The following is a 27945-nucleotide window of genomic DNA, read 5'->3' as shown; positions in this document are numbered from 1 at the left end:
CTGCACAGATGGGACCATGAGCGCCCTTCCCCGTGAGCTGCCGGCCTTTGTGCTCGCGAGGAAGAGGAGGGAGAGCAGCCCCGAGGCGCCGGCAGCGCGGCCCCGCAGCCCCTGAGCCCCCCCCGGGACGATGCTCGCCTGCCTGGCCAGGGGGAATCTGCTGGATATCCTTCAGGAGGGCTTCACCGAGGTAAAGCCACGTCCCCGAGCTTCCCCCGGAGGAAGGCAGGATGGTTTTGTGGGGCGGAAAACGCGGGGGGAACAGCGAGGCTCCTGGCGGGGGCTGCGCTGCGGCAGGAGTTCGCTGAGGAGTTCGTGGCCGGTTTTACCGGCGGGGTTTGCGGAGCTCGGGGGGTTTGTGCTCTTCCCGATGCTCTGCTGCTGTCCCGGGAAATGGTGCGAACTGCTGGAGGGCTGCGGGGCAGCGTTTGTTGTGGAAAACCCGCTCCTCTCCCGGGGGATGCGCGGTGTCTGTGTGCTGCGGGCTGTGAATCTGCTTCATGGACTCGCATTGCTTGAAAGAGGCTGGCAAAAAGCTGGTTTGGGGTTTGCCTCCCCATCTTTTTCCGTAGATTGGATCCCCAAGGGGACTGAAATGCAGCTTGGTCGGGGAAATGTAATTTTCAAAGTGTTCTTTATTCGGCTATTCTGCTAGGAGAGTAATGAATTGTAAAATAGGGACATGCACCAAGAAACGGCAGAGATGGGAATCCCGCGGCTGTGTGGGACTTCCCTCTTTGGGGGGCACAAAAAATGAGTTTTGTTGGGTGTTTACACGCAGCAATGCCCGGGCAGCCCATGCTGGAGCACGATCTGCTCTCTGTGAGCTGAAAAGGAAGAAAAACCGAGGGGGATTTGCTGGAACCACAGAGCTGCTGCTGTTTTATCTCTCACTTTTGGGGGGTTTTATTCTTTCTGTTTACTGGTGGGTGACTCCTGAGCCGTGCAGCGCCTGGGTGCTGTGCCTCCACGAGCCCAGAAAATGAACATATCCACAGGAAATGAATATATCCACAGGAAATGAATATATCGACAGAAAATGAATACCACAGAAAATTAATATCCACAGAAAATGAACCCTGGACGTCCCTGCTGGGCTTCCCGGCTCCGATCCCCTCCGGGAAAACCAACTGGGGGTGAAACCTGAGCCCGGCCCGGCCCCAGCGCTGCCCGGGCTGGGCTGGAGCCGCTCCATCCCCTCCTCCTCCTCCTCTTCCTCCTCCTCACAGTGTCAGGCTCGTTTTTAGCCAGCCAAAGTCTGGGTTTAGATCGAGCTCGAACTTCCTGTGCTCGGGGGCAGCACATCCTCCTCAGGCGCAATTAGTAACTTATTTATTAAGAACGTAATCAGTGGTGGGAGCGAACCCCAGCGATGTTCGGTGCGTGGCCCTGGCTGCTTTTACCCACAGGAAGAAACTTCCCTGTCCCACCAGAAAAACACATTCTCGGGGTCTCTGCCTCCTCACAGCCTCCAACAAAAGTAAAACTAAACTGGGTTTAGAGGGAGGAGCTGTGATTTGCCAAGGGCGAGTATCTCAGACTGGAAATGAGAGAGGAGCTCTCATTTTCGTGCTGGGGCGATCACCAGCTGTGCCCGTCTCTGTTTGCCTGTTTCGGTGTTTATTTACACAGAAATTAACGTGTAAATAAACGCGTTGTTTGTGTTGATTGTTATTTGTGGAACTGTGTCCCGATGCCGGGCGCTGAGCAAACCCAACGCGGCCGAGAGCCTCCGGGGAGGTTCCTTTGTCCCCTTGCCTGCTTTTCCCTCTCCATCCATCCGACTGAGGGCACCTCAGCAGCCCAATTATCCCCTAATTAGTGCTGGAGCAGCAGCAGCATTGTCCTTCTGCGCAGCTCTCCCTGCGCTGCTGAGGAATCCCATCCCGCTCCAGGCCCCCGAAATTGCTGAATTGTCACTTCGGGCCCCTTTATTTCCCTTTTTCCCCTTCCCTTTCAGAGTCAGAGCCCTCGTGGACGCTGTCACCTGCAGACATCTGAAGCCAGGATGGTTTTGTTTGATGTTGAGATGCAGCAAAGTCCCCCCCGTGGGCATTAAAGCCCCTCGTTAATGGCCTGCCCTGCCTTGAAGGTGTTTGCCTGCTGTTTGTGGGGACTTCTCCGGCTCCCAGGCAGATAAATAATTCAATCCCACAGCTGGATGGGGCCCTGGGGATGCGTGCCTGCTAAAAGCAGGAGTTTATAATGAAAGGGAACCACAGAGAGGGGTCTCATCTGCTCTGACTCTGTCCATGTGGCCCCAGCCTGTTCCCTTTCCTCGGGGAAATGCAGTTTATTTATGTGCTGACACTTCTGTCAGCTCTTGAAAACAGATGGGGCACAGAGAAACGTGTCACCAGCGGGCCTGGCAGCTCCGAGCTGCATTTGAACAATAACACACCTTCTCTTTTTCCAGCTGGAGGATCATTTCCTGTGGCAAACTTAATTATGTGGCTGCTTGTGCGCAGCGAGTCATTTAAAAGAACTATTTTCGAGATGATGTTGAACAAACAATCCGTTCCAGAGAGGACAGGGAGCCTTGGAGGGCCCAAGCAGAGGGTTTTTGGCAAGGAGGACAAAGTGAAATGCAGGGTCAGCTGCCCACGGGGGGAAACCTCCCCCATTTCTGGGCTGGGGAAGCAGAAGTGCTGCAGGGCTCTTCTGTCTCTCACCCCGTGTTCCATGGAGTATTTCCCCTGTCTCTCAGCTGAGAGGGTGATCCCTGCATTTCCCACACCCTCTCCTTGACCCTGGAGGGGTGGAGGTGCCATCCTGCCTGCCAGGTGTGGATCCTCACCCCGGGCACTGCCCTGCGGGGGATTTTGGTGATTTAACCCTATCTGGGGTTATTTTCTGGCCCGGTGGCTCTGCTGCCCTCGGGGCAAGGTCTTGATCTGTAACAAAAAGCTCTCGGCTGGGTGATCCGAGCACAAGGAGCTGGCACTCACCCTCTCCTGCCGCCAGGGCTATTTATAGGGTTAATAGGATTCACCATGGCGAGCTGTTTTGACTTCTGGCTCCCTCATCCTGCTCAGCCCCGGCGAATCCCTGCCTGGACACAGCAAGCTCCAGAGGTGCTGCCTCATCACCCCAGCTCTGTTTTGGGGCGAGGCTGGCAGCATTTCCCACCCTGTTAGAGCCACGGGGAGGGTTTAACCTCGGCCGGGTCTGAGGAATCCTTTGCAGGGTGTCTGACCTGCCTGGGCTGCCCTGAAACCCCCCCAGGCCTCCAGCACAGACAGAAAACACAGCTGGGGCTCCCCACGCCTGGGTTACCCCCAGATGTGCTCCAGCTGACCTGTCCTTGCTCTGTCATCAGTTTTCCCCCAAACCCTGGTGCCTGGCCAGCAGTGGGACTCCTCAGCAAGTATTTGCTGCTCTGTGGGATTAGGGAGAGCAGTGAGGACTCAATCCCTGCCTTGATGGCTGAGCCAGGCTGGCCCTTGGCAGGGTGTCTTTACAGAGCATTTGCAGAGGAGCACTCTCAGATTTCTGCTTTTCAAATGCCCAAAAAAACAAACAAACAAACAAACAAAAACCCACCAAAAACAAAAACAATAACAACAACAAAAACCCATTAAAAAAAACCCATAAAATTTTCATTTTACCAGGAACATGAAGATTATTGCAGCTGCTTTATGGGTAGAAAGAGGTAAAGGAGATGCCACACTCCCAGCAAGTCATGGGCAGAGGGAATCCAAAATTCTGTGTCCTACATGTGCCACCCTGGGCCAGGGTGTCCCTTCCCTCTGATTTTGGACGCCTGGGGAGCTGAGTTCCTCTCAGAGCTGCCTGTCCCTGCCTGGGGATGGGGATGCTGCTGAAGGAGGAACAATGTTCCTTCTCCTCCCCAGAGCACCAGGGGATGTGTCAGTGCTTGGGTTCTGGAACCATCTGACAGCTCAGGGTGAATCATGTGCCCCAAACCTGCACTCAGAGCTCAGCTCTTTGCCACTTTTTGCCTTTATTTTTTGCCTGCAGCTGGCACAGAAGCTCTGCCTGGGTGGGAAAGGGGCCTCAGGTACCTGCTGAGCATCATGTGAGAGGTGCTGCTGCTGCAGGACCTTACATTTGCATAATTAAGCCCTTTCACGGCACAAAATTAACGAAATGCCAGTGAATTTAGGCACAGGTGGGAATGACTTCATCCTGCACTGGAAGCTGGATAACTCTGGAATGGGCCAGGGCAGTTTTTGGCTTTACAAGAAGTGAAAATCCAAGTGGAAGAAATAATTTAGGGAGTTTGGATGGAATTGGGCCTTGCTGCTTAGACTTAAGCTGTTAATGGGTATAGAAAGTACTGAGGAAAACATGGAAAACTCTGCAGTCAAAAATTCCACGTCCTGCTGGAGAGCTGGGCACTCTGGAAATCAACACCTGCTTTAAATTAGGAGTTTTATGAAGGAGAACTCCTGTTGGTCATTCTGGCCTGTCTGTGGTCATAACTGCGTGGTTTTCACTGTTGGGTGCATCTCAATGCATTGAAAAACCTGAATCACGTTCAAGCATCAATTTTGAGAGGGGAAAAAAAATTTTTTTGCTGTCTTTGAGGGCAGAGGGAATCATTTTCTTTGCTTGGGAGTTTGTTCTTTCTGCTTCTACAAAGGCCTCCTTGAACAACAACAACAAATTAATCAGCAAGCTGGAGGAAGGCTGGGTGGAAAATTACAGTCCCCGTCTAATTAAGGTAATGTCAGAAAGCTTAGAAATCATAGAGGGCCTCAACCTGATGCAATTAGGCTGCTGCAGACCTTTGGCTCAGGGCTCTGCGGGGAGGAACAGTGAATTCCTTTCATCCTTCTTGCTGACCTGTCAGCCCTGGGGCTTGGGCAGTGGCCAGAACTGTGCCACAAAGGGAAATGGGCGTGAAGAGCCCCAAAAACCTCATCCAGTGGGTGTGAAGAGCCCCAAAACCCTCATCCCAGCAGGGTGATCCCCTCAGTCAAACAGTAATGATGGATTCCAGCTCATCAAACAGTTCACAAAGGGAAATCACTGTAAAGAACCTTAAAAACCTCATCCAATGGGTGTGAAGAGCCCCAAAAACCTCACCCTAGCAGGGTGATCCCCTCAGTCAAACAGTAATGATGTTTACATCCAGAAATGGATGTAAAGGGCCTCAAAAATGTCATTCTAGCAGGGTGATTCCCTCAGTCAAACAGTAATGAAGGATTCCAGCTCATCAAACAGTTCACAAAGGGAAATGGATGTAAAGGGCCTCAAAAACCTCATCCAACGGGTGTAAAGAGCCTCAAAAACGTCATCCTGGCAGGATGAGTCTCTAAGTCCAGTGCTAAGGATGGATTCAAGCTCATCAAATGAATGTGGAGAAGGGATCTGTTTTAGAAGGAAACAGGGTCACAGGATCTACTGGAAGATGAGAGTGAGCAGGGCAAGCCCTCCTTGCTGGAAAAATGATTTTGTCCATTTGTTCAACACCAATATTTTAATTCCAGAGAGGTAAAAATTAACCTTATATATCCCAACATGTAATTTGCTCTGTTGGGATGTCCTGTAGCCTCCAACACCTTGCTTTAAGAACCTTTTCCTGCCCTGCAAAGTGTTCCAGAGTGAGACAAAAACACCCCACAAAGCCCTGCCTGGAGCAAGCTGGGCTCCAGCTCCCTTCAGCTACAGCTGCTGCTCCTCCCCATGCAAGGAACAGGTAAAAGGGGCTTTTTTTGGAACACAAAGCTGTGTTAATGTAAACAGGATTAAGCTTAGCTCCACCATAATCCTAAATAATGTGTGTTCTGTAAAGTAAACCCCCACACCAGGCTGGTTTTCCTCTGAAAAATTCTGGGTTTGGAAGAAGTGTTGGTGAGGAGCTGAGCAGCCTGAGCCCTGAAAATTCCAAGGTTGGGCTCAAACCAAAGTTCAGGGGAAGCAGGAACCCTTGAGGGTGCCGTGTTTGTTCCCAGACCTTTTATTTTGGAGTTTTGTTGGTTCAAAGGAGCTGAGAGCTGTGTGAGAGTGGCTGCTGTGATCCTGCAGCCCCAAATGGGGATGAAACCCTTGGGTTTGGGGCATTTCTGCAGGCTCAGGAGTGTTTTGGTGGGGTGGGATGAGCTGCTGCTCCCAGGGCAGGACACATCCCAGCAAATCTTTGTCCTCCCTGTGCTGGAAGTTGATCCCTGGGGTATTTCCCAGGGGAGGTGGCAGGAATGATGCCCACCCAAGCAGAACCACGCTGCTGGGATAATATTTAGGGCTCTGTTGAAGTAGCTGCCTTGGGGCTTGAAACAAACAGAATCCTGAGGGCGTGAAACAAAAAATATTTCACTTTTTTTGGAGGCCTGAATCTGTGGATTTAGAGGTGGAAATGTGGAAATTATTTTGGAGTCTCCAGCTTCACAAACTGCCCTTGGGGTTTGTGCTGAGCAGTCAGGGGCTTTGTCCCTTCCTTCATTTCACAGAACTTGGCCATTTTTAGGTCACTTAACTTTTATTTCTGATACATTTCCTTGGGAGGTTCAGTCCCATGCTCCCCTCAGCTGCCAGCAGTGACAGCTCCCTCCCTGGATTTTTGAGTCCTGCAGCAATCCAAGCCTCTTGCTGAAGTCACTCAGTCTGCCAGGATTTTGGGTACAAAGTTAGGAAATGCTCTTCAGTCCAACTGTCTGAACGTCTGCAGGAAAATCTGATGTTTAATGGAAAAAACCCAAAAGCAACCAAGTGAGTCTGGTAATGAAGTGTAAGTCTGCAGAATTACAGCAGCCATGGGAATGAAACCACTTTGTCCTGGTGACATCCCCGTTCCATTGCCTCAGAATCCTCCTTTTAATACTCATTGTTTAAAATGTAACTGCTCTGGGATTTAGGAATGGCTTTTTTTTTTATTTTTACTAATAATAGCAGTGACAACCTCCCACTGCTTTTAAGAGATAGAGACTAAAATCTTGCCAAAAATTCCTTTTTTTTTGAATGCACGAGGAATGTTCTGAGAGGAGGAACAGAAAACAAACTGCTTGGTGAAAGGGTTTTTCTTCTAAATGAGACAGAAGTGGAAGAGCCACAGAGACTCCTCCAAAAACTGCAGATTTTCTGCAGGCTGGGAGGGGCTGTGTCCTTGGGGAATCGGTGCCAGTTCCTAAAATGATTCGAAAAATACAAAATAAAGACTTCTGGGGCTGGGCACTGCTGCCACTTCAGCAGAAGGAGCTGCAGAGCCCCTCCCCAGCCAGGCCAGCTCTGCTCCAGCACAGAGGGATCAGATGTGACATTTCTGCTCCCTTTCCCCCCAGGGCCACCAGGGCAGCCCCTTGCAGCCCCCCAGGCTGTGCTGAGCGAGCAGAGCTGCCTCCCACAGGTCCAGGCACCTTTCAGAGCCAGCAGACCCGCTTCAGGCTGGATTTCCTGTGTCAGGACAATTAAAGAGCCAGGCTGTGACCAGATTGTGACTTTGATGGGCTGGAAAAGCATCAAGTCTGCCCGGCACTGCTGAGATCATACGGAATGGGGGCTTAAAACCTGCTGCACGGGCACAATAATGGGAAGCTTAGTGAAAAGGGAGGTAATCCCATCAATGGATCAGTTTGTTTACCCTCCGTGTCCCACTGCAGCCCTGCCCGAGGGGATTGCAGCCCTGGCAGCAGCCCTGGAGGGTCACGGAGAGGGGCTGCAAAGGGAAAGGTCGCTGCGATCTGCTCTTTGCCTTCGGCTCATTTGTGCCAGCTGGGTCCTCAGGGTGACCAGGAACCTGAATGTGAGGTTTCCTGGTCTGGATTGGAGTTTCCTTGGTCTGGATTTGAGTTTTCCTGGTCTGAATTTGAGTTTCCTTGGTATGAATTTGAGTTTCCCTGGTCTGAGTTTGAGTTTTCCTGGTCTGAATTTGAGTTTCCTTGGTCTGAGTTTGAGTTTCCTGGTCTGAGTTTGAGTTTCCTTGGTCTGAATTTGAGTTTCCCTGTCTCTCAGACCAGGAGCCTGAGTTTGAGTTTCCCTGGTTTGAATTTGAGTTTCCCTGGTTTGAGTTTGATTTTCCCTGGTCTGAATTTGAGTTTCCCAGCTCTGAGTTTGAGCTTCCCTAGTATCTCAGACTGACCAGAACTTGAGTTTGAGTTTCCCTGCTCCAAGTTTGAGCCTCCCTGGTCTCTCCCCCACACAGCATCCCTCCTGAGCTGCTGGCCAGGCCCTGTTCCCAGCTCCCAGGGCCCAAGGCAGCTTCCCTGCATGCAGGAATAGAAACTGGGCCACTGGAAGTGCTGAGACAGCTCCCAGGACGTGGGGGGCTGTACAAGTGTTCTGAATGAGCCACGCTGCAGTGTCACAGAGGGAAGCTCTTGTCTCTACCAGGAAACTTCCCCTGCTTGTCCTGGAGTTGTTTGACTCAGGGCTCCCTGCTCCTGCATGCTGGGGATGGGACACAGAGGGAGCAAACTGTGTCCCCAAAGGAGGGGATGTCAGCGCTGGTGTGGATCCAATGCGGACGGAACGCAGAGCTCTGTGGTCAGCTGTGCCCAGCTCGGGGGTCCTGCCCTGCTCCCTGCTCCCACCCTGGGGGCTGAACTGGGCACACAGGGATGGCATCAGGCTGTGGGCGAGCCTGGCTGCCACCCTGGGGGCTGAGCTGCCTCAGGCAGGTATGGCAGCCGGGATCTGGGTGAGCCCTGCTCCCACCCTGGGGGCTGCCTTGGGCATACAGGGATGGCAGCCAGGCTGTGGGTGAGCTCTGCTCCCACCCTGAGGGCTGCCTCAGGCAGGGATGGCATCAGGCTATGGGTGAGCTCTGCTCAAACTCTGGGGGCTGCCCCAGGAGGCAGGGATGGCAGCCAGGCTCTGGGCAAGCCCTGCTCCCACCCTGAGGGCTGAGCTGGCCTGGGCAGGGATGGCATCAAGCTCTGGGGGAGCCCTGCTCCCACCCTGGGGGCTGCCCTGGGCACACAGGGATGGCAGCCAGGCTGTGGGTGAGTCCTGCTCCCACCCTGAGGGCTGCCCTGGGCACACAGGGATGGCAGCCAGGCTGTGGGTGAGTCCTGCTCCCACCCTGAGGGCTGCCCTGGGCACACAGGGATGGCATCAGGCTCTGGGTGAGCCCTCAGCTGTTCCCCAGGGCAGGGCACTGAGATCTGCGAGGATCAGAGAGAAAAGCAAAGATCAGAGAGAAAAGCACGAGCCCTGCACCGCAAACCTTGTGCTTTGTGTTCCAGCACCAGCTGCAGGCCTACGTGGCCTGGGTGAATTCCCAGCTGAAGAAGAAGCCAGCGCTGAGGCCCGTGCAGGACCTGAGGCAGGACCTGCGGGATGGGGTCACCCTGGCCCTGCTCATCGAGATTGTGGGTCAGTGCTGCCATCTGGCCCTGTTTTTCCCCCTCAGCTCTGGCTCTGGCCTGGAGGGGCTGCCCTGGCTCTGGCATCTGTCGGGCAGATGTTGTTGGGGGTGGCAGAGCTGGCGGGGAAAACAATCATAAATCAGATCACAAATGCAATTCTATTACAGCCCTTATGGTTCAGAGGCAGTTAGAGCAGATGGGGAATCCTGGCAGGGGCACTGGGGGCTCCCACAGGAGCCATGGAGTTAGGGGGTGTTTTTTGGGGAGAGTGACCTGTTGGCTGATGTCACTGGGCAGGGGGACAGGGAATGGGGGTGCAGTGAGTTATTGTCCTCGCTGCTCCTTCCTCCTCACACTCAGCCCCTGCCCCAGTGGGGGACAGCTCTCCAAACCCCTCCCGAGTGGCTCTGTCCCACATGCTTCAGTTTGTCACAGCTGAGCCCTTTCCAAGGAGCTCAGTCCTTTGGGAAGAGGCAGCTCCAGCGTGGGTCCCTCAGGGGGACACAAATCCTGCCAAAATCCAGCCCCAAAACCTTCCCATCATCCCAACACAGCCCCAGCCCCAGCTTCTCCTGGTGCTGGCTCCTGTTAAGGAGGACCAGAATCCCCATGCAGCACCCAGCCATGAGACCAGAGCAGTGCCAGCGATGCCCCTGGCAGTGCCCAGAGGTTCACCCCCCTCTGATAAAGCTTTTTTGCTCTCTTCAGCTGGTGAGAAGCTGAATGGCATCGAGCTCAACCCCAGCAGCCAGCAGGAGATGAGGGAAAATGTGGAGAAAGTCTTACAGTTCGTGGCATCAAGAAAGATCCGCATGCACCAGACATCAGCTAAAGGTACCCAGCCCTGGGGGGGGGATTTCAGCTGCTGAGATCCTGTTTCTGGCTTTGTTTTCTATCAAACAGATAATTTATGAATAAATTCATGTGTCAGTTTGTGGGGGAGTTGGGGGTTTTTGCCGCCCCTCTGGTTTAGTGAAAGTTTTGGGTTGAAAAATGGGGAATGCAGAGAAAAAAAAAAAAAAAAGCTATATTTTTCCTGCTGCTGAGCACTCAGAAGCCCAGGTGGTGGTGTAATGAAAAATACAGGCTTGGAATCTTACACCAAAAGAACACATAAACCTGCTAGAGTGAAAGGAGACATGGAAAAAATATTTGTGGTTCACTGGAAGCCATGGGCTGGAAACAGAGAGGAGACACAACGCACAATCACATGTCTGTGGCGTGGTTTAGTCAGGACTTTGAGCAGCTCTGACTAAATTGTTTTGGGAAATCTTGGTCTGGGAGAGTGGCTGATCTTTGCCATGACATCAGTGTGCTGGAAAACACTCGTGTGATCTCACTGAATGTGATTAATTCACATTTGCAGGGCGCTGCAAACGGTTGATGGCACAGGAGAAATGCATTGCTGTTCTACCTTTAGTGTTGTAAAAAAGGGAATTCTCTGCCAATAAAGTCACAGTCCTGAGTAATTGCTCTGCTTCTGAGTGAGCACTCAGTAATTACATGTCCAGCAATTAACTGCTGGAAATGGCCATAAAGGGAGGCTCAGGGCTGTGCTGTGGAGGTGGCAGGCTCTTTGCAGTGCCCTGAGCTGGAACAGCCCTGCTGGCTTTCATTATCTTCATCTCCTGGGGCAGCCCCAGCTCTGCTGGCACCCCACGTTAACCACCCAAACGTTTGCATTTGGCAGATATCGTCGAGGGGAACTTGAAATCCACCATGAGGCTGATCCTGGCCTTGGCTGCTCACTTCAAGCCAGGCTCTGGCAGGGCTGGCAGCCCTGGCTCGGGGGGCAGGAGCTGGGCAGCCCCCCCGGGCAGCCTCCGGCCGCGCTCGGCCGCCGCCGTGGCCCAGGGGGCAGCGGCCGCGCTGGCCGATGTCCGGCAGGATGTCCAGCAGTCCGGACGGGACCTGTTCAGGCACAGACACAGGTGAGGCTCAGGGGGGACCTCATTGCTCTCTACAATTCCTGAAGGGACATTCTAGAGGTCTCCTCATTGCTCTATACAATTCCTGAAGGGACGTTCTGGAGGTCTCCTCACTGCTCTCTACAATTCCTGAAGGGACGTTCTGGAGGTGACCTCATAGCTGCTCTAGAGGTGACCTTGTTGCTCTCTACAGGCTTCCTGAAGGGAGGTTCTAGACGTCTCCTTATTGCTCTCTACAACTTCTTCAAGGGAGGTTCTAGAGATGACTTTATTGCTCTCTACAATTCCTGAAGGGACGTTCTGGAGGTGACCTCATAGCTGCTCTAGAGGTGACCTTGTTGCTCTCGGAGGTTCTAGAGGTGACCCTATTGCTTTCTAAACTTCCTGAAGGGAGGTTCTAGAGGTGACTTCATTGCTGTTCTAGAAGTGACCTCATTGCTCTCTACATCTTCCTGGAGGGAGGTTCTAGAGGTGACCTCATGGCTCTCTGAATCTTCCTGAAGGGTAATTCTAGAGGTGACCCCATTGCTGTTCTAGAAGTGACCTCATTGCTCTCTACATCTTCCTGGAGGGAGGTTCTAGAGGTGACCTCATGGCTCTCTGAATCTTCCTGAAGGGTAATTCTAGAGGTGACCCCATTGCTGTTCTAGAGGTGACCTCATTGCTGTTCTAGAGGTGACCCCATTGCTGTTCTAGAAGTGACCTCATTGCTCTCTACATCTTCCTGAAGGGCAATTCTAGAGGTGATCTCGTTGCTCTCTACACCTCACAGGGGGGCACTGACCTGCTCTGCTGCCCGCCCAGGCTGTTCTCAGCTTTTACAGCAGAACAGCAGCTGGGTCTCTCTTTATCTCCCTGGAACAGAACAGGGAGTCACAGCCCAGGGAGAGGGAACTGTGCTGCCTCCTCCTCCCCACGCTGCCCTTGGTGCTGTCTCCTTGGAGATGTTCTCATGCCATGGGAAACACGAGTCAGGCTTTCACCCCAGAGATCTGGAGCTTTATTTCCAGAGCTGAGGATGTTGTGCAAGTCCTTTCTGGCTCCTCCATTGCTCATCCCACTGCTCCAGATGGCTGCTGAGTCCTGGGGATGCTGAAAATCCACACAAATGGGGAATAATGCTGAAAATCCCATTTGCCCCTTGCCAAAGGTGCTGTGTGGGTGACAATAACAATAATAGCAATGACATTTAGCTGGGAGCCAGGTGCTGGGGCTGTGCAGGGTTTCATTTACACAGCTGAAGGTCATTTGCCCATTTGATACTGGCTCGAGGGAGCACCCATGAAACAGTCTGGAAAGGAGGCTGAAATGGTAACTTTGACTGGAAAATGAAATGTTACATGTTTCCCTTGCAAAGGTCTTAGAGTTCTTCAGGACAGCCAATCCTTGTGATGTTTCCTTGCATTCCCAGAGCTTTTGGAGTTTTGTAGTCACAGAATTAGGGATGAGTTTAAAACAGCAAGGCCTGTTTGCCTGTTTTCCCATAACACCAAGAAGACGGGGATCCCTGGTAGGAAAATTGACATTTTTCCAGCTGTCTCCTCTTCCTTACCTCCTTTTCCTCAGCTCTCCTCCCCTCCTTTTTGGCGAGAGAAGAATTCCAGCAGCACTCAGGTGAGGCTCCCCTCATTTTGTGATTGTCACCCCCAGGAACAGCAGCATGGACGAGGAGATTGAGAATCCCTGCTGGAGCGTGCGGGCGCTGGTGCAGCAGTACGAGGGGCAGCAGCACGTGCCACTGGAGTCCCACCCTGCCAGGTGAGCAATTTTATTGCCTGACGTTGCCTAAAGTGCCTGTTCTCCTCACCAAAATCCTCTCAGTTGTGATGGAAAAGGGCATCCCTGGCTGGTCTGGAGGGTGAAACCTCAGGAATCAACGTGAAGCAGTTTTCTGTGAAAAAAATGCGGCCAGAAAAAAAGGGCTTTTGAATAAAAATTTCTCCAGTGAGGGAGCTGATCCAGCATGGAGAGCTCTGTAGTAAAGGGAAGCCGCTCCCTTTTCCCCCAGAGAAGCAGAAACTACTCAGAAGAGCAAGAGCTGTGTTACTGAACAACTGGAGCTCCCTCTGGAAATGGAGCTGTGCTCCAGTTAATCTCATCTGGAGCAGATCCGAGGCCAGGGCTGCACGTGGGGAGATGCAGCTCTTTGCTTCAGAGCCTCCCACTGCCACCGAAAGCCCCAACTCTGATTTCCCGTGTCCTTCCCCTGCCTGGGCTGTTCCCCCAGTGCCTCTCTCCCGTTTGTGTGGGAGTGAGGAGCTCATTTGCCAAGGACAGATTGCCACTGACAGCCTCTCAGCAGGCAGGACGTTTCCCCAGCGTTTCTCAGGCCAATTTTTACGCTCCACGGCACCAATAATTCTCTGTGTACCTGAAAATTAAGGTTGCTTTGCCCAACAGAGGAGAAAAACACAGGAGTTTGTGTTTATCCCCCAATTCTGCTGCGTGTCATTGGGAGCGTGTTTATAAATAGACTTTTGGAGGAGCGTGGGGCTCGCAGGGAGGCAGTGCTGGAGCAGTGCCTCCACATGATGTCAGCAGTGTGCTTTTGAGGCCGGCCTGCCAGGGGGGATGTAAAAATCCTGCTCTTGGCAGAGGCTTTTCGTGGATAATGCCACAGGACCTTGGCTCTTGAACCGGGAGCTCAGGAGTGCCACATCCTGCTGCCTGCTCTCATCCCTCCGGTTAAGGGAGATGGAATATTTGATGTATTCTTCTACCTCATCAGGTGGCTGCTGTTTCCTCATGTTTTGGTGTTTTGGTGGTAAACAAATATCTCTCTGCGCATCCTGCGTTTCTATTTTATTTTTTCCCCATAACATCATGGATTCTCTGCCCACAATGCAATGGTGATATTATTGCTGGTAGGGCAGAACACAGCGAGAATCTTTCCAAAAGTGATCAAAACCTGGGAGAATTCTTCCCCTCCAGCTGCTGGGGGTGTCTCTGCTGGCACAATTCTGCACGATGAAAACAAGATGCTTTCCCTTTCCTCGCGGGGAGGAATGTGCTTAGCTCAGTTCAGAGAAGTGGCTGGGAGAAACGAGATGCTTTTTTTATTGGTGAGAGACGTTATTGAGTGCAGAGACCCCCTCCAGCCAGCTGAGCTGTCCCAGGGCAGCATCCCCGGCTCCTTGCCCGCTCCGAGCTCTCCCAATTCCCAACGAGCGCAGGCTGCCGAAATGATTCATGGAAAAATTCGCCAAAAATCAGATGATTCCCAGGCTGCCGAGCCCCTCACCCATCCCTCTCCCTTTCCCCTCCCCTTCCAGCAGCGTTCCCTCCCCCACCCCTGAGCCAGGCATCTCGGAGAAAGGCTGTGCCTGCACAGCCCGAGTGACAGCAGGAGGGAGAGGGAGCCGTGCCTGGGGCTGCCAGAGCCTGGGAAGAGCCCGCATCACCCTGGAAGCTGGGAGAGCAGCCTGGGCAGAGCCCGCATCCTCCTAAAGCTGGGAGAGCAGCCTGAGCAGAGCCTGCATCCCCCTAAGACTGGGGAGAGCAGCTTGGGAAGAGCCCGCATCCCTCTGGAATCTGAGAGATCAGCCTGGGCAGAGCGCGCATCCTCCTAAAGCTGGGAGAGCAGCCTGAGCAGAGCCTACCTCCCCCTAAAGCCGGGAAGAGCAGTCTGAGCAGAGCCTACATCTCTCTGGAAGCTGGGAGAGCAGCTTGGGAAGAGCCCAGATCCCTCTGGAATCTCGGAGAGCAGCCTGGGCAGAGCCCGCATCCCCCCGGCAGCGCAGGGACCCCGCGCCGGCAGCCGCTCCATCCTTCCCCCGGCGGCTCCTCGGATGCTAGCAGCACAAGGAGGGCGGCATGGGATGAGAAACACCCCCGGCAAGCCCGGAGCCTTGCGATGAAAACAACCGGCTGTGCAGCTGACCAAAATGCAGCAGCAGGAGACGAATAACCTGCGAGGAAAAGCAGCGGGAGCCAAAGGCAGGCTGCAGAATTCCCCCCGGCTCCGGAATCCAGCCCGTTCGAGGGGGCTGCGGGTTTGCCTCTGAGCCGGCAGAGCCCCTGAGTTGGTTATTTTGTGTGTGTGTGTGTGTTGTTTCTGCTGGGAATCTCCTCGGCACCCCGGCTCGCAGAGTTTGGCCGGAGCTGAGCCCTGGGCGTGTGAAGAAGGGAAGGAGGCATGAGCAGAGCCGGGATCCTGCGGATTCTGTGAGGCCACAGGTTCAAGTGGGATCATGGGAGGGAAGCAGGTCAAATGGTGAGCGATTGTGTCCATTGTCCTCGCGAGCAGCAGGGATGGGTGTTCATTAAAACTCGGGGCATTCAGGGGTTCTTTGCCCTGTGCTGGAGGATCTGGGGCTCGGGGGAGGCAGGATGTGGGTTAAGGAACCAAGCGGTGAAAGTGGAGCAGTTTGCATCATAAATCTCTCTTGGAAAGCTTTCATTTCCCAGCCCTCGTTCCTGCATGCTTTCACAGGGAATTGTTCTGCACTTTTAAAGGCATTGCATCAGCGGCTGTTTCATACTCTGATGGCCCAGGCTGATACAGAACCCGGGCAAGTGTTTGCAGCATTAATTGGGTGATGCAGAAAGCAACCTGACCTGTGCTGCTGCTTCAGCTGCCTCTGGCCCTGCCACTGTTTGCAGTGTTTGGGAGGTGGTAATGGATGCTGGCTGAGCCCTTTTGAAACAGGAAAACTGCCTGGAAAGGGTCTGGGGACGTGGGAATGCCTCAGGAAATGTAAAGCTGTCTGTGCTGGGGGGACCTATCCCCACCTGTGGTGCCTTTTCTTGGCTTTGGGCTGTGGATCCAGTGCTGGGAGATGGATGTGGAATGTTATTTCCAGGCTCCAATCCTTGTTTTTCATCCTGCTCATCCTTTTTGCATCCCCTGTTTCACCACCTTCTCTCCCATCTGTGCCTGCTGGTGTTTTTCTGGGACAGCTTTTGCATGGATGAGAACCAGCAGTGCCTCGGGGTGAGGGCAGGTTCAGAGCATCAGCTGAGAACGGGAGGGAGGGAATTCTGAGAGCTGTTCCTAGAAAGAAGTGAAATCCCTCCTGGAGCTGCTGGCCATGTCAGACCAGCTGGGCTTCCTGCTGGCATCTGTGTTGTGTGAGTTTCATCCTTTCTTCTGGCCCTTGTTACATAATGCAATCCCAGCAGAACTGCCAAATCAAGTCATAAACAGCATTTTAAAAAACCCCAAAAACCATAATTTTATGCCATGCCCCCATTCAGCAATGAGCAGGAGCAGGGGCTGGTTACAAATTTGATATTAAAAATATGTCTAATGAGGGATTGCTGTGATGGATTTGGAATTCCTGGAGGTAAATCCTGGAGCAAAGCCAGGTGGCTGGGAGCCCTTTAAGCATCACGGACACACCTGAAAGGACAGTGCTGTCCCTGTGGGACATTTCTGTTGGACATTGATTATTCTTTCACTTTCACTCAGGGGGAGTCTGAACCACAAAAAACTGGACTCAGGTCTGTAATTTGAATGAGGAGAGGCTGGTCCTGGCCGTGGGAGTGGGGCAGGCAGGAGCAGCAAGTCATTTCCATCTCTATTGCAGGGCTTTTCCCATTCTGTGGGAGCTGTGGGAGACAAGCAGCAGTGCTGGGAAGATGCAGGGAGGGAGCTGCTGAAGCCTCTTCTTTTTCTAAACCTATTATATTATTTCCACACTGTTTTTTCTTTTTGTTCCCTGCCCTTTGTTTCTGTGTTGGGGGAGAATGAAAAATTAACTCCTGCTCACACTTGCAAGGATTAATTCCTGCGACTTTCGGGGTACATTGAATGGGTCAGTGAGCTTCAGCCACCTCTTGATGTTGTCTGGGAGATGCACTTAGGAAGAATTTCTGAGAAAAAGATTGCTTGAACCTCCCAGTCAGCTGAGATGGCTCCTGTGAAAATATGTGGGCACTCCCAAGAAGTTTTAATCGAAGAACACGAGTGAGTGGAATCTGACTCTCAAATATATTGGGATTTAAAGTTGGAATGATTTATCTGAAAGCTCTGGAGCAAGGTGGTTTTTTGTCCAGCATAAGGCTGGCAGTAAATTACTCCTGAGCGTGGTCCTACCCCTGTGGGAGAGTCTGAATTCAAAAAATTACATGTCCAGGCTGGGTTGTTGAAGGTTTCTCTGGGATGCAGATAATTCTTAGATAAAAGTGAATATGGGGAAATGCTTGTTCAAAATTAGTGCTGATCAACATCATCTTCATCATCTAAAAGAGTTGTTCCTGCCTTGCTCTGCAGCCTGACTTCACCCAGCCCTGTCCACAGTGCAAAGAGTGAATTCACTGTAGCCCCCTCGGAGGAGAAGGAGAGGCTTGTGACCCTCCAGACTGAAGAAACAGAGCCCAAACCAGGTAAAACCTTGGGGCTGCTCTGTGTGATAAGAGCTGGAAAGCTCCCCAAGGACTGGAATGATTTCCTGCTGCCTCCAGGGTGTCCTTGGGGCACTGAGGACACTCGCAAAGCCCACAGGTGCTTGTCCCCCTCTGTCACACACTGCCCCCAGTGCTGTGCTTGGAGATCTCCCTGAGCCCTGAGGTGCAGTTGTCTGGGATAAAGTGTGTGTAGGAAAGCTTGGATTGCCTGAGGAAGGAGGCAGGAATGCTGGGGGTCAGGTGAGCTGTGGGGGTGCAGCAGGTCCCTCCAGGGCTGCCAGCAGCACATCCTGCTCCTCTCTCTTGCAGAAGAGGCCGAGGCTCACTTCCAGCCCGAGTGGCAGGCAGGGAGCTCTGGGTCCTGCCTGGAGAACTCATGGGAGGAGCAGCTCCTGGAACAGCAGGACCACCTGGAGAAGGAAATGGAGGAGGCGAAAAAGATGATTTCGGGTTTGCAGGTGAGAGATTTCTCTCCTCAGAGACTGCTCCCTTCCAGGGTCACCCAGCCCTGTGTCAGTCATCCCATGAGCTTGGCTGAACCTTCACATTTGGGACATCCTCCCCACAATTCTTCATTTCTGGGGCCTTTCCCTCCCTTCCCCTCCCTGCCCCTCAGCCTGGTGTGTGTTTGGCTGTGCCTGGGGAACAGAGCCCCTTGATCCATATGGTGAAGGCACTGAACTCTCTCAGGACATCCCTTTCTGTTTGTGCTGGGAACCACAGTGGCTTTGAATTGTAAATATTTATGTGGCAGTAAACAAAGCAGAGATTGTGTGAGGAGCACAGGCAGCTGGGCGGGCACTTTCCCCAGGGACAATGGGCAGGACACAAAAGAGTCACCAAAAACCAAAAAATTCCTTGGTTCACTGGTAAAATCCCTGCATTTTGTGCCCAGTGGGAGCAGGGACAGGAGGGACTGGCACTGCTGCCCCCTCGTCCCCTGGGAGTGGGGAGAGGGAGCTGATGTGGCCAGGCAGGAAATTGCATTTGGTTCATCGATTTTCCTCCTCTTACTCAATAATTGAGAGGCTCCAGATTGTGACAGTTTGGTTGAAATATTGGGGATCTGATGCACACACACCCTATAAGGTGCTAAGCTGAGACTTCACTCCCTGGAAATCTGAATTGTCCTTGTTTGGTTCTTTCTGCGGGGCAGAGCATGGGCTGACAGACCCCTGGGACAGCTTTGTCAGGGGATAAATCTTGTTCATTCCTGAAGAAGGAAAAACCTGATTTTTGAGGGGAATAAATCAGCAGAAATAGGAAATAAAGCTGGTTAGGGCCTGTTGATAGGAGTGACTGCAGGCCAGAACTGCAGCTCACCTATTTCCCTTTGAAATCTCTGAAAAGGAGATTTTTTCTGTTTTCCTCTTTATCCCCCCAGGCTTTGTTGCTCAATGGGTCTTTACCTGAGGATGAGCAGGAAGGGTCCTTTGAACTTTCTGAGCGTGGAGCCTGCCCTGAGGAGCAGCTGGTGAGAACAGCCCTGGACCCAAATTTCCCTGCTGCAGGTGCCTTTTGCCCTGCCCTGCCCCTGCTGCACAATAACAACGCTGATATTTTGCATTCAGATCATCATCCGAAGCCGTCTGGACCAGAGTGTAGAAGAAAATCAAGATCTGAAGGTTAGAGAGTGACAGAGTGAGGGGCAAACAGAGGTTTTGCAGATTGTTCTACTTGATCTTTTAGGGGAAAAGGGAGTGGGGATGAGGCAGGGTGGGCATAATGATGGATAAAATGGGGAATATTCTGTGAGGGCTCCAACTGTGGAGGCTTGGGACCAGTTCTGATGCTGGCAGAAGTGCTTGATGTTAGACAGTAGGACAGATTTGGGGGACTGGGAAATCGTTATTTTCCTCAGGACTTTAATAACAGAGCTTAAGAGCTCAGCTCTTTTTCATATTTGCAACTCATTAAAGTGTCTCAGGCTCCTGGATCTGTGGGAAGAGGTGGGATGTGCTTCCTCCTGCAGAGAAAACACCGGCTCTGCTTGGTTCTGAAGGGGTGACAAGGTGCTGTTTAACCAAATTGTGTTGCATTTACAGAAGGAGCTGCTGAAATACAAACAAGAAGCTCGGAACCTCCAGGGAATAAAGGTAAGGAAAGGGGCATTTCATTAAAAATAAATAGTAGTGCTTTAGGTGAGTAAGGCCAGCAGCAACCTCTGAGGAAGTTCAGATTGGGGAAGGAGTACTGGCGGCTTGGAGGTGGGAGATCCTGTGGTTTATTTCTGAATTTTAGGCAGGTGCGAGGAGCTGGGTTTCCAGTTTTCTGCTCTGTCTGTAAGATTATAGTCAAGTATTCCCCTTTTTCTTTATTTCCCCCTGTTTCTCCTAAACAAAAAGAGGCATAAATTGGCTGGCTGGCTCTTTTATTCCCTCCTCTCTCTTGGAGTACACACCCAGCAGCATTGGCCCAGTGAACTCATTCCTGCCAGCACAGGAAAAAGAGCCTGGGGTGTCCCTGTCCTGCCCTGAAACAGCTCAGTTTGTGCCTCTGGAGTGGTGAACACTGCTGATCTCCTCCTGACAGAGGTATTTTTAGAGCTGCCTGTCAGAAGGGAGCAAACTGCAGTAGCTGTCCAAGGTGCAGCTCTGGGTGAGTGAAAGGTGCAGAATTAGTGCTGACTTTGGCCTCTCCAGAGAGGATTTCACTGCACAACTGGGTCACACTCAGGGCTTAAGGCTCCTCGTGTCCTGAGCTGATCTTGGCCTCTCTGTGCCCTCGGGATGAGTGGCTGGAGCAGGAGCTGCAGGGCTGAACGCCCTCCAGAGCTGTTCCTGTCCATCAGAGCCACTGTTCATCACTTCTGGAGCAGGGAATTTAGGCTGAAGCAGAGAAATCCCTCTGTGCTGGTGGCCAAAAATGTTGGCAGGGAAATCAGATGTCACATGTAGGACATGAAAAACATGATGCAAACATGCTGCTGTTCTCAAGGTAAAGAGGGCTGTTTATTTTCTGACTCCAACATTTATAGATTTCCAAAAGTGACAGTGGATTGGAGGGTGACAGTGCCACCTCTCCAATGACACTGGACAAACCAACAGTCCATCACATTTCTCCTCCTCCATAAAAGAATGCAAAACAATAAGTTATTTACAGAAAGTGTGGGAGAAAGTTCGTTACAAGAATGCAAACATCAGAAGGCTTAGAAAACCTTAAAAAATCAGGGTGACAATGAGTTTTGGGTAAGGGAGAGGCAGGAGGGCTGAGAGCTCTCTGGGGCCCCTGGCAGCACCTCAGCCCTGAGGGTCACAGCGAGTTGTGGCCACTGAGCCCCGGGGAAGGGTCCCTGCCCTCCCTGCCTCCTGCAGACACCACCTCTCCCCAGGACGCTCTGCAGCAGAGGCTGCTCCAGCAGGATGCTTCAGTCCTGCAGCTCAAGCAGGAGCTGCTGAGAGCCAACATGGACAAGGAGGAGCTGCACAACCAGAACGTGAGTGGCTGCTGTGGCTGCTGAGGTTATTTTGGCGGGGGGTTGGTGGCCCCAGGGGTGGCTGCAGCAGAGATTTCGGGGTCGTGGGGTAGTGAACAAGCAGCCAGTGGTCTCTGCACAGCACAGGCTGCTCACAGCCTGCTGGCCAGCTGTGAGGCTGGACATTCCTGACCTTCACTCCCACTTCCTGTCCTCCAGGACCTTCAGCTGGGGCAGGGAGGGGCTTTCCCTGACGTTTTCAGTGCTGTTGCATTTGTCCCTCCTCACTCCCTGGCTTAGTAGGTGGCACCTGCCCTGTGCAGGTCTCTGTCCAAAGGTGCCACCCTAAAGAGCTGCTCCCTTGACCTCTGTAGGTTTCTACTCACCTCAACCAAAGGGCAGAGGTTTTCACTCTCTGGGAATATCTGCCTCACAGCTGGGTGTTGTTCCTGCAGGTTGACCTCCAGAGGAAGGTTGAAGAGAGAAACCGGCTCCTGGCAGAGTACAAAGTAATGGAACCTAGTAATGGAACCTCTTCCATGGGGGTTTGGGTGGTTCTTCAGTTCTGGGAGTGGGATTGCTCTTTCCCTGGCACTTGGACAGCCCCGGGAAGGAGCTGAGGAAGCCAGGGGCTTGTAGTGAGCTGGAGGGATCAGAAGTTCTTTGCATTCCCCCCACAGCTTCTTGCAGATCTTTTATTGTCGTGTTTGGTGATTGCTGAGTGTCCAACACTTGTGCAGATGAGGGTGGGTGACCTGTTTGTCCTCTGATCCCCGGGGAATCTGTGTGCTCTGGGACAGCTGTGTGACCTCAGCAGCAGATCTTTGGCCAAGGGGAGTTTGGGAAATAAAAACCCCATTGATCTTGTCAAAAAAAAGCTCTGACACTCAGCTCTAACATCTGGCAAAGCACACCCTGTGCGAGTCACCTGATCCTGGCAGATGATTTTCCCTGCCACGGGAAGATGACTGAGCTCCCTCCTGCCCTGCTGATTGCCTGGATCCCTGTGTTGCAGAAGGAGCTGTGCCAGAAGGATCGGCACTTGCAGCAGCAGCAGACCAAGCTGGATGAGATGCTCAGGCAGCTTTCCGAGGCCAGCTACCAGCAGGTAGGGAGAGCTGGGCTGCACTGGGAGCTGCTCTGGCTGCCCCAGCTGGTGGTGACACCTCTGCTGCCCCTCCACAGGTGGATTTGGAGCGGGAGCTGGAGCACAAGGAGGCCCTGCTGGCTCACTGCATGAAGAGAGAAGCTGAGGAGGTACGGGAGCCTTGCTCCACACCTGGGGTGGTGTTTGCCCAGCACCCTGCAGGCACCTGTCTCCAGAAAGCCTCCCCTTCATCCCAGAGAGCTCTGGCTCTGCCTTCTCACTGCCAGAGCCCTGACCAAGGCAGGCAAAGCCCCCAGCACGGAGCACTCAGCCTCAGCCTCTTGGCTCAGAATCCTCAGGGATGAAACAGTGAGGGAAGCCAGAGGCTTTCTCAGCTTCCAGCTTCACCTGCAGTGGTTAGACCGCAGCTCAATTTACTTCCTCCTTTTCCTGCTGACCCTGCTATTGAGTCTTTCCACCTTTACGTGAGGAATCAGGTCTGTGCTGTGAGCAGGAACTCACTGCACACTTCTGGGCGTGTTTATCTGGGAGAAGATGGGAGTTTTATCACTGATGTGGAAAGCTCTCATTCCCTCTCATTTTGAAGTCCATAAATGAGGATTTTTGGGGAGGTCCTGACACTCACACATCTTCCCCTGCCCAGGTGATGGCTTTCAGCAGTCACAGTGCCCAGAGCAATGGCTTTCTCCAGCCAGCAGGAAAAGGAGCTGCTCCCACAGCCCACCGAGGGGTAAGTGCCCCTGAGGGCTGCATTCCCAGCCAGATATCCTGGAACTCTTTTATTCCATTCAGAGAGGTTTCCCCTTGCTGGGGAGGCAGCACCGGGCTGGTCTCAGCTGTGCTCTTTTGGGCAGACCAGTGACCTGCAGCTGGTGCGGGACGCCCTCCGCAGCCTCAGGAACAGCTTCAGCGGCCACGACCCGCAGCACCACACCATCGACAGCCTGGAGCAGGGCATCTCCAGCCTCATGGAGCGCCTGCACCGCCTGGAGACGCACAAGAGGCAGGAGAGGAGGGTAAAGGCTCCCCAGGACGCTCAGCTCCTGCCCCAGAGGGCTCTGCCTGGGAGGTGACACTCTGTCCTTGTTGTTTTGGCTTTGCGCCCCAGGTCCGGGGGAAATCACCAGCAAGCAGAGCAACCAACGAGTGCAGAGACTCCTGGCCTCCCAAATCCAGTAAGTGCCTGGCAGATCCTGCCCTTCCACTGCCAAATCCACTGCTCAGTTCCTGGGTGTAGAATCCCCTTGGGAATCTGCCCTCCCCAGGATCCTCCCTGGGTCAGAGCGCCCAGCAAAGGGAAGGGACTCACGTTTATGGCTGGTTTTCTGTAAACAACCATCACAGCGCTGGTCTGGGCCTCTTGGGCAGTGCTGCAGCACAATAACCGTGGCAATCACTGGGAAAAGGGATGTCATCCCAGCTTTCCTGCTGCTGTGCACCATCTAGTGGGGACAGAGGAGTGTTCCCTGCTCAGTGTTTACTGCCTTTCATATCCACAGAACGGTGCAGCCCTTTTAAACATCACATTTCCATGTGTGCAGAGGATTTTCTGCATAAAATGAGCTTTAAATGTATGGAGTTCAGTTCCTCTGTTTCAGCTGCTGGGGGAAGAAGGAAATAAGGCAGGAGCTGGGGAGAGAAACACAAACGGGCAAATTAAAATCCACGCACCACCATCCATCCTGGCCAGCAGGAAGGGGAAGATGGGGAGGGATAATGATGATAAGGGATGATAATCAGCGAGTTGCTGCCTTGCAGAGCTGCCTCACTCTCAGAGCACACCCGTGATGAGCACCAGTGCCTGCACCAAAGTGTTGTACTTCACCGACCGCTCCCTCACCCCCTTCATGGTCAGCATACCAAAGAGGTGAGCCTGGCCCTTCCTGAGCCTCCTGTGCCCCCAAAACCAGCACTCTGATCTCCTGGGAATGCTCCCAGCCAGCACAGGTTTGCTGTGCCTTAACTGGATTTCATGCTGTTGGCTGGGGAAGATTATCTGCAGTAGTCCCTGAGCTCTGGTTTTGTATTTTGGTTTGGCATTTATTTCCCTTGCAGGTTAGGGGAAGTGACTCTGAAGGATTTCAAGGCTGCCATCGATCGGGAAGGAGCCCATCGGTACCACTTCAAAGCCCTGGACCCAGAGTTTGGCACAGTGAAGGAGGAGGTAAAAGTGGGACTGGCCTTTGGGATCAGTGTCACCACACAGCTCTGGAGACCATGGTCACCCCACTTTTAAACTAATGAAATAGTGGATGTTCCCCCAAACAAAGGTGCCTGCTTTCCCAGCTGTGGGTCAAGCTTCTGTTGTGCTAAAATATTTTCATCCTCAGCAAAAGCAACTCCAAGGATGTGGTTGTGACTGCCTGGGAGCTGCAGAGCCTCTTGGGCAAAGCCAGCCCAGGGGACACAGCAAAAATCGAGGTTGCAGGTTTTATAAACCCTATTGCAATGGGAAAGCCTATTCAAAACACAATCTCTTCCTTTCTGAAGAAAGTTTTTCAGAGAGAACTCTGTGTGTGTGGCATCGTTCCCTTTGTGTGCTGCAGTGCAGCCCTGCTCGTGCTCAGGCTGGTGTGGGTGTGGGTTGGATTCATCTCAGGTTATTGGGACAGTTCTTGCTTCACAAATTGATTAGGACAAGGGCAAAAGGTCACCCTCTCTGGGGACAGGCAGCAGCAGCAGCTGGATGTCGTGGTCTGGCTCAGAAAAGGCGTGATCCCTGTCTTTAGTTTACCTTTAATGTCAAAAAAAACAGGCTGATAATAATGCTGATATTCATTGGTTAATGAGGCCTGGTCTGTTATTTACCTAAATTGTGAAAATGTGACTCATACCTCAGCCATCATTGCCATGTGTTCCCTGGATTATTTTGGGAAATCTGAGCTAGGATTTGACTTCATGCCCCTGATGCCACTCACACTGCAGAACCCTCTGTCCAGACCCCAGACATGACTGAAATCCTTTTCTTTTTAAAATTTTTTTTGGGTAGGTGTTCCATGACGACGACATCATTCCTGGCTGGGAGGGGAAAATCGTGGCCTGGGTGGAAGAAGACCACGGGGAGAATTAATGGAGCTTTCAAGCCCTGTTTCTATGGAAACCTGTGACTGTCTGCAGAGCACAGAGAGTGACCAAGGAGCCCAAGTGCTGGGAGGAGGCCAATTCAAGCTGCCAAAAAAGAGCCTCTGTGCCAGCCACGGGTGGTGCAGGCTGTGTGCATGGACAGCTGGCACCTGACTGCCCGTGCCCGAGGGCAGCTGCTGTCCTGAGGCCGCAGGGACAGATCTGTGGGACAGAAAATCCCAGCTTGGCCCTGCCAGCAAAACCCTGGAGGCCTTAAGGATGCTTTGCCCCCTTCTCCTCCATCCCTGCACTGTGTGCTGCAGGCTCAGCTGGGCATCTCCTGTGCTGGTGCCACAGAAAACTGCACTGATGGTGAAAATGTGAAGCTTTGCCTTCATGGAGAAGTTTGCTGGATTGTGGGAGCTGAAGCTGGACCAGCTGCTCTCCTGCAGGAGCAGAGTGACTCTGTGGACATTGCAGGCTGACAGGACCTGTTCTGGGTGGGGGAAGAGCCCTCTGGAGGGTTGATGCATGGTCTGAAGCAAAGCTCACCCACCTGGCCAAGCTCCCTCTCTCCCAAAGTCAGGCTCCCATCTCCCAGCCCTGCTTTCCCCACTTTCCAAAGCTGTTCCCATTTCCGAGGGTTTGCTCTGCAGCTGTGGGGACTGTGGGATCCTGGTGCTTGTTTGCTGCAGGGTTTCATGGGTGGGGAGCTGGAATCAGCTGCTCCCCGAGGTTTTTACACCCCTGTCCTTGCTGAGCCTCTGTCCCTGTGTTCCTGCCCTCTCTGCTGTCACCTCCTGTGCACGGGCATCCTCTGCTGCTGTCCCCCACTGCCAGGGCCACCAAGCACTTATCCACACCAATTCCTTGCTACGCTGAGTCCTGAAGGAACAGGAAAGAACTGCTGGGGGAAGAACAAGCCCTACAATCCCCCAGGGGTGGATTTTTCCCTTTGGTTTTGTGGTTTTGTTTCTCTACATCGCCCGTGGGCTTGGGAGGTCGAATGGGCTCTGCTCCTTCCCAGCTCCTGTGGGCTCTCCATGGACTGTCTGTGTGTGCTGTGGATGAGGCTGGAGAGGGGGCAACCTGGTTTTACTGTTTTATATTAACATGTCCTTTTGTAAACCTGTTCTTGAAATTATTTTGTACCGATTCACATTTGTCTGAGGACTGTGGATATTTTTATACTAGTGCAAGTGCTCTCTGTATATTTCTGCACGCATTATACTGTGTTTTACTCCTTTCCTGGTGGATGCTGAGATGTTTTGTATCGTCTTCTGTTGACACAACACTGGCCTTGTAATTTTACCTTACTGTGGAAATCCAACTGGTTGATACTGGGTTTTATATCAAGGCTCCTACGTGGTTTTGTGCCACATTGGCACAACACAAGCTGCCTCCTGTTCTGGACAATTTGTGTGACTTTCTGCTTACAGTCAGCGGGAGGAAAATTCATCAATGAGCAGGTTAATTAATGGGGGAAATACATCCCTTTGGAAAAGAAACAATGATTTTCTTTCTCCCCTGGACATAGTTTCTCTGTTGCATGGTCTCTAGTGAAGAGGGCATGGGCTTGTGATACTGAGATCAAATGTATTTGAATTGCAAACTTCTCACAGGTGTTTCATTCTTTGGGTTTTACTCATCGGTTTTATTTCAGCAACAGCCACACACCAGGGCTGGAGTTTCATGGAGCAAATTTTGAAGCTTTTCAAGGTCTGTAGTTGGCCAGTCTCACGTCCTTCTCTGCCATCCAGAGGAGCAGTTCGCTTTGGGAGGTTCCTCCCTCATAAAAGCAAAAAAGTGTCACCTTTAAATGAGTTTTAACTCTGGCTCCAGAGATTCTGCTACAAGATCAAGTTACAAGTATAAGAAAGGAAAGTAACTCTGAGGAAATTGTGCAGAAATAAACCAATTGTAAGCAGTGAAACAGACGAGCCCGGGCTACGGCAGTGAGAGCACACCTCCGAGCAAACCCACCCTCCGTGCAAACAACTTCTTGCTTAGCTTGAGGTGGAACTCGGCACGTTTACCTCATGCCCTGTGGCACTGAGGGAGCCCGGCCTGTCCCCTGACACCCCGGGTGTATTTACGCGTCCTGCCCCATCCACAGCCCCTCCTCGGGCCCAGCCTGAGGCCGTTCCCAGGAGCAGAGCCCAGCCCCGGCTGTCCCCTCCTCAGGGGAGCTGTGCAGACCCACACCCCGATTTCCCCCGGCCGAGCCCTTCCCGGCCCGCCGCTGCGGGCGGGGCGGCGCTGAGGCGGCGCTGAGGCGGGCCCGCTCCCGCCCGCCGCCGCTTTACGGCCGCCCAGTGTCGCGCCGCGCCGCCCGCACGGAGGTCACCGAGCGCCGCCGGCCCCGGTCCGCCCGGCCCAGCCCGGCTGCAGCCCAGCCCCAGCATGGAAGGTGAGAGTGACCCCCGGAGCGTGCCCCGCCTGTCCCCCGTGTCCCCTCGCTGCCCCTTCGCTTTCCCCTTCGCTTTCCCCCTCGCTTTCCCCCTCGCTTTTTTCTTCACGTTCACCCCCGCTTTCCCCTTCGTTTTCCCCTTCCCTTTCTTCTTCGCTTTCCCCCTTGTTGCCCCTTCGCTTTCCCCTCTGCTTTCCCCGTCCCTGCCCCTTCCTTTCCCCCCTCCACGTTTCCCGTCCCGCCCCGCCCGGCTCATTTTGCCCCGGGGATTGAGTTATAGGATCCTTTAGGATCAGCCAGCAGTGCCGCTGGAGCCCCCCACTCCCGCGGCTCTTAGACCCCCCCCGGGGATGGGGACTCCACTGCCTCTCTGGGAAATCCTGGTCCAACGCCTGGCCGCCCAA

At 53.0% G+C, this 27945-nt stretch overlaps 1 protein-coding gene across 2 annotated transcripts; it reads left to right on the top strand.

Annotated features, from left to right (window-relative positions):
- Positions 1 to 6: 6 nt before the first annotated feature.
- DIXDC1 (DIX domain containing 1) lies at positions 7 to 26377 on the top strand. 2 transcript variants are annotated; one of them, XM_041413893.1, is made up of 20 exons: positions 7 to 190; positions 9147 to 9276; positions 9978 to 10103; positions 10960 to 11200; positions 12848 to 12955; positions 17412 to 17524; positions 17855 to 18003; positions 18930 to 19019; positions 19117 to 19170; positions 19591 to 19641; positions 20877 to 20981; positions 21416 to 21469; positions 21976 to 22068; positions 22146 to 22217; positions 22712 to 22798; positions 22923 to 23084; positions 23177 to 23243; positions 23827 to 23935; positions 24124 to 24232; positions 25058 to 26377. In XM_041413893.1, exons 1-20 carry the CDS (start codon positions 131 to 133, stop codon positions 25136 to 25138), a joined length of 2061 nt encoding a protein of 686 aa, XP_041269827.1. In that variant the 5' UTR covers positions 7 to 130; the 3' UTR covers positions 25139 to 26377. The 2 variants fall into 2 exon arrangements, with proteins under 2 accessions (XP_041269827.1, XP_041269828.1); XM_041413894.1 differs by lacking the exons at positions 7 to 190; positions 9147 to 9276; positions 9978 to 10103; positions 10960 to 11200; positions 12848 to 12955 and adding an exon at positions 14289 to 15410.
- Positions 26378 to 27945: the final 1568 nt, after the last annotated feature.

Source organism: Onychostruthus taczanowskii, unplaced genomic scaffold (assembly GCF_017590055.1).
Source record: "Onychostruthus taczanowskii isolate IOZ18803 unplaced genomic scaffold, ASM1759005v1 scaffold43, whole genome shotgun sequence".
Classification (NCBI taxonomy): domain Eukaryota; kingdom Metazoa; phylum Chordata; class Aves; order Passeriformes; family Passeridae; genus Onychostruthus; species Onychostruthus taczanowskii.
The sequence above is the reverse complement of the archived record's forward strand: the minus strand, read 5'-3'. Positions and strand labels throughout refer to the sequence as shown.

Excerpts from the sequence above, each read along its gene's own strand:
- DIXDC1 (XM_041413893.1), top strand. The coding sequence starts at position 131 with ATGCTCGCCTGCCTGGCCAGGGGGAATCTGCTGGATATCCTTCAGGAG. Across the intron at positions 10,104-10,959 it reads GCACCAGACATCAGCTAAAG|ATATCGTCGAGGGGAACTTG; the intron begins GTACCCAGCCCT and ends TGCATTTGGCAG. Across the intron at positions 23,244-23,826 it reads CTCCTGGCCTCCCAAATCCA|AGCTGCCTCACTCTCAGAGC; the intron begins GTAAGTGCCTGG and ends GCTGCCTTGCAG.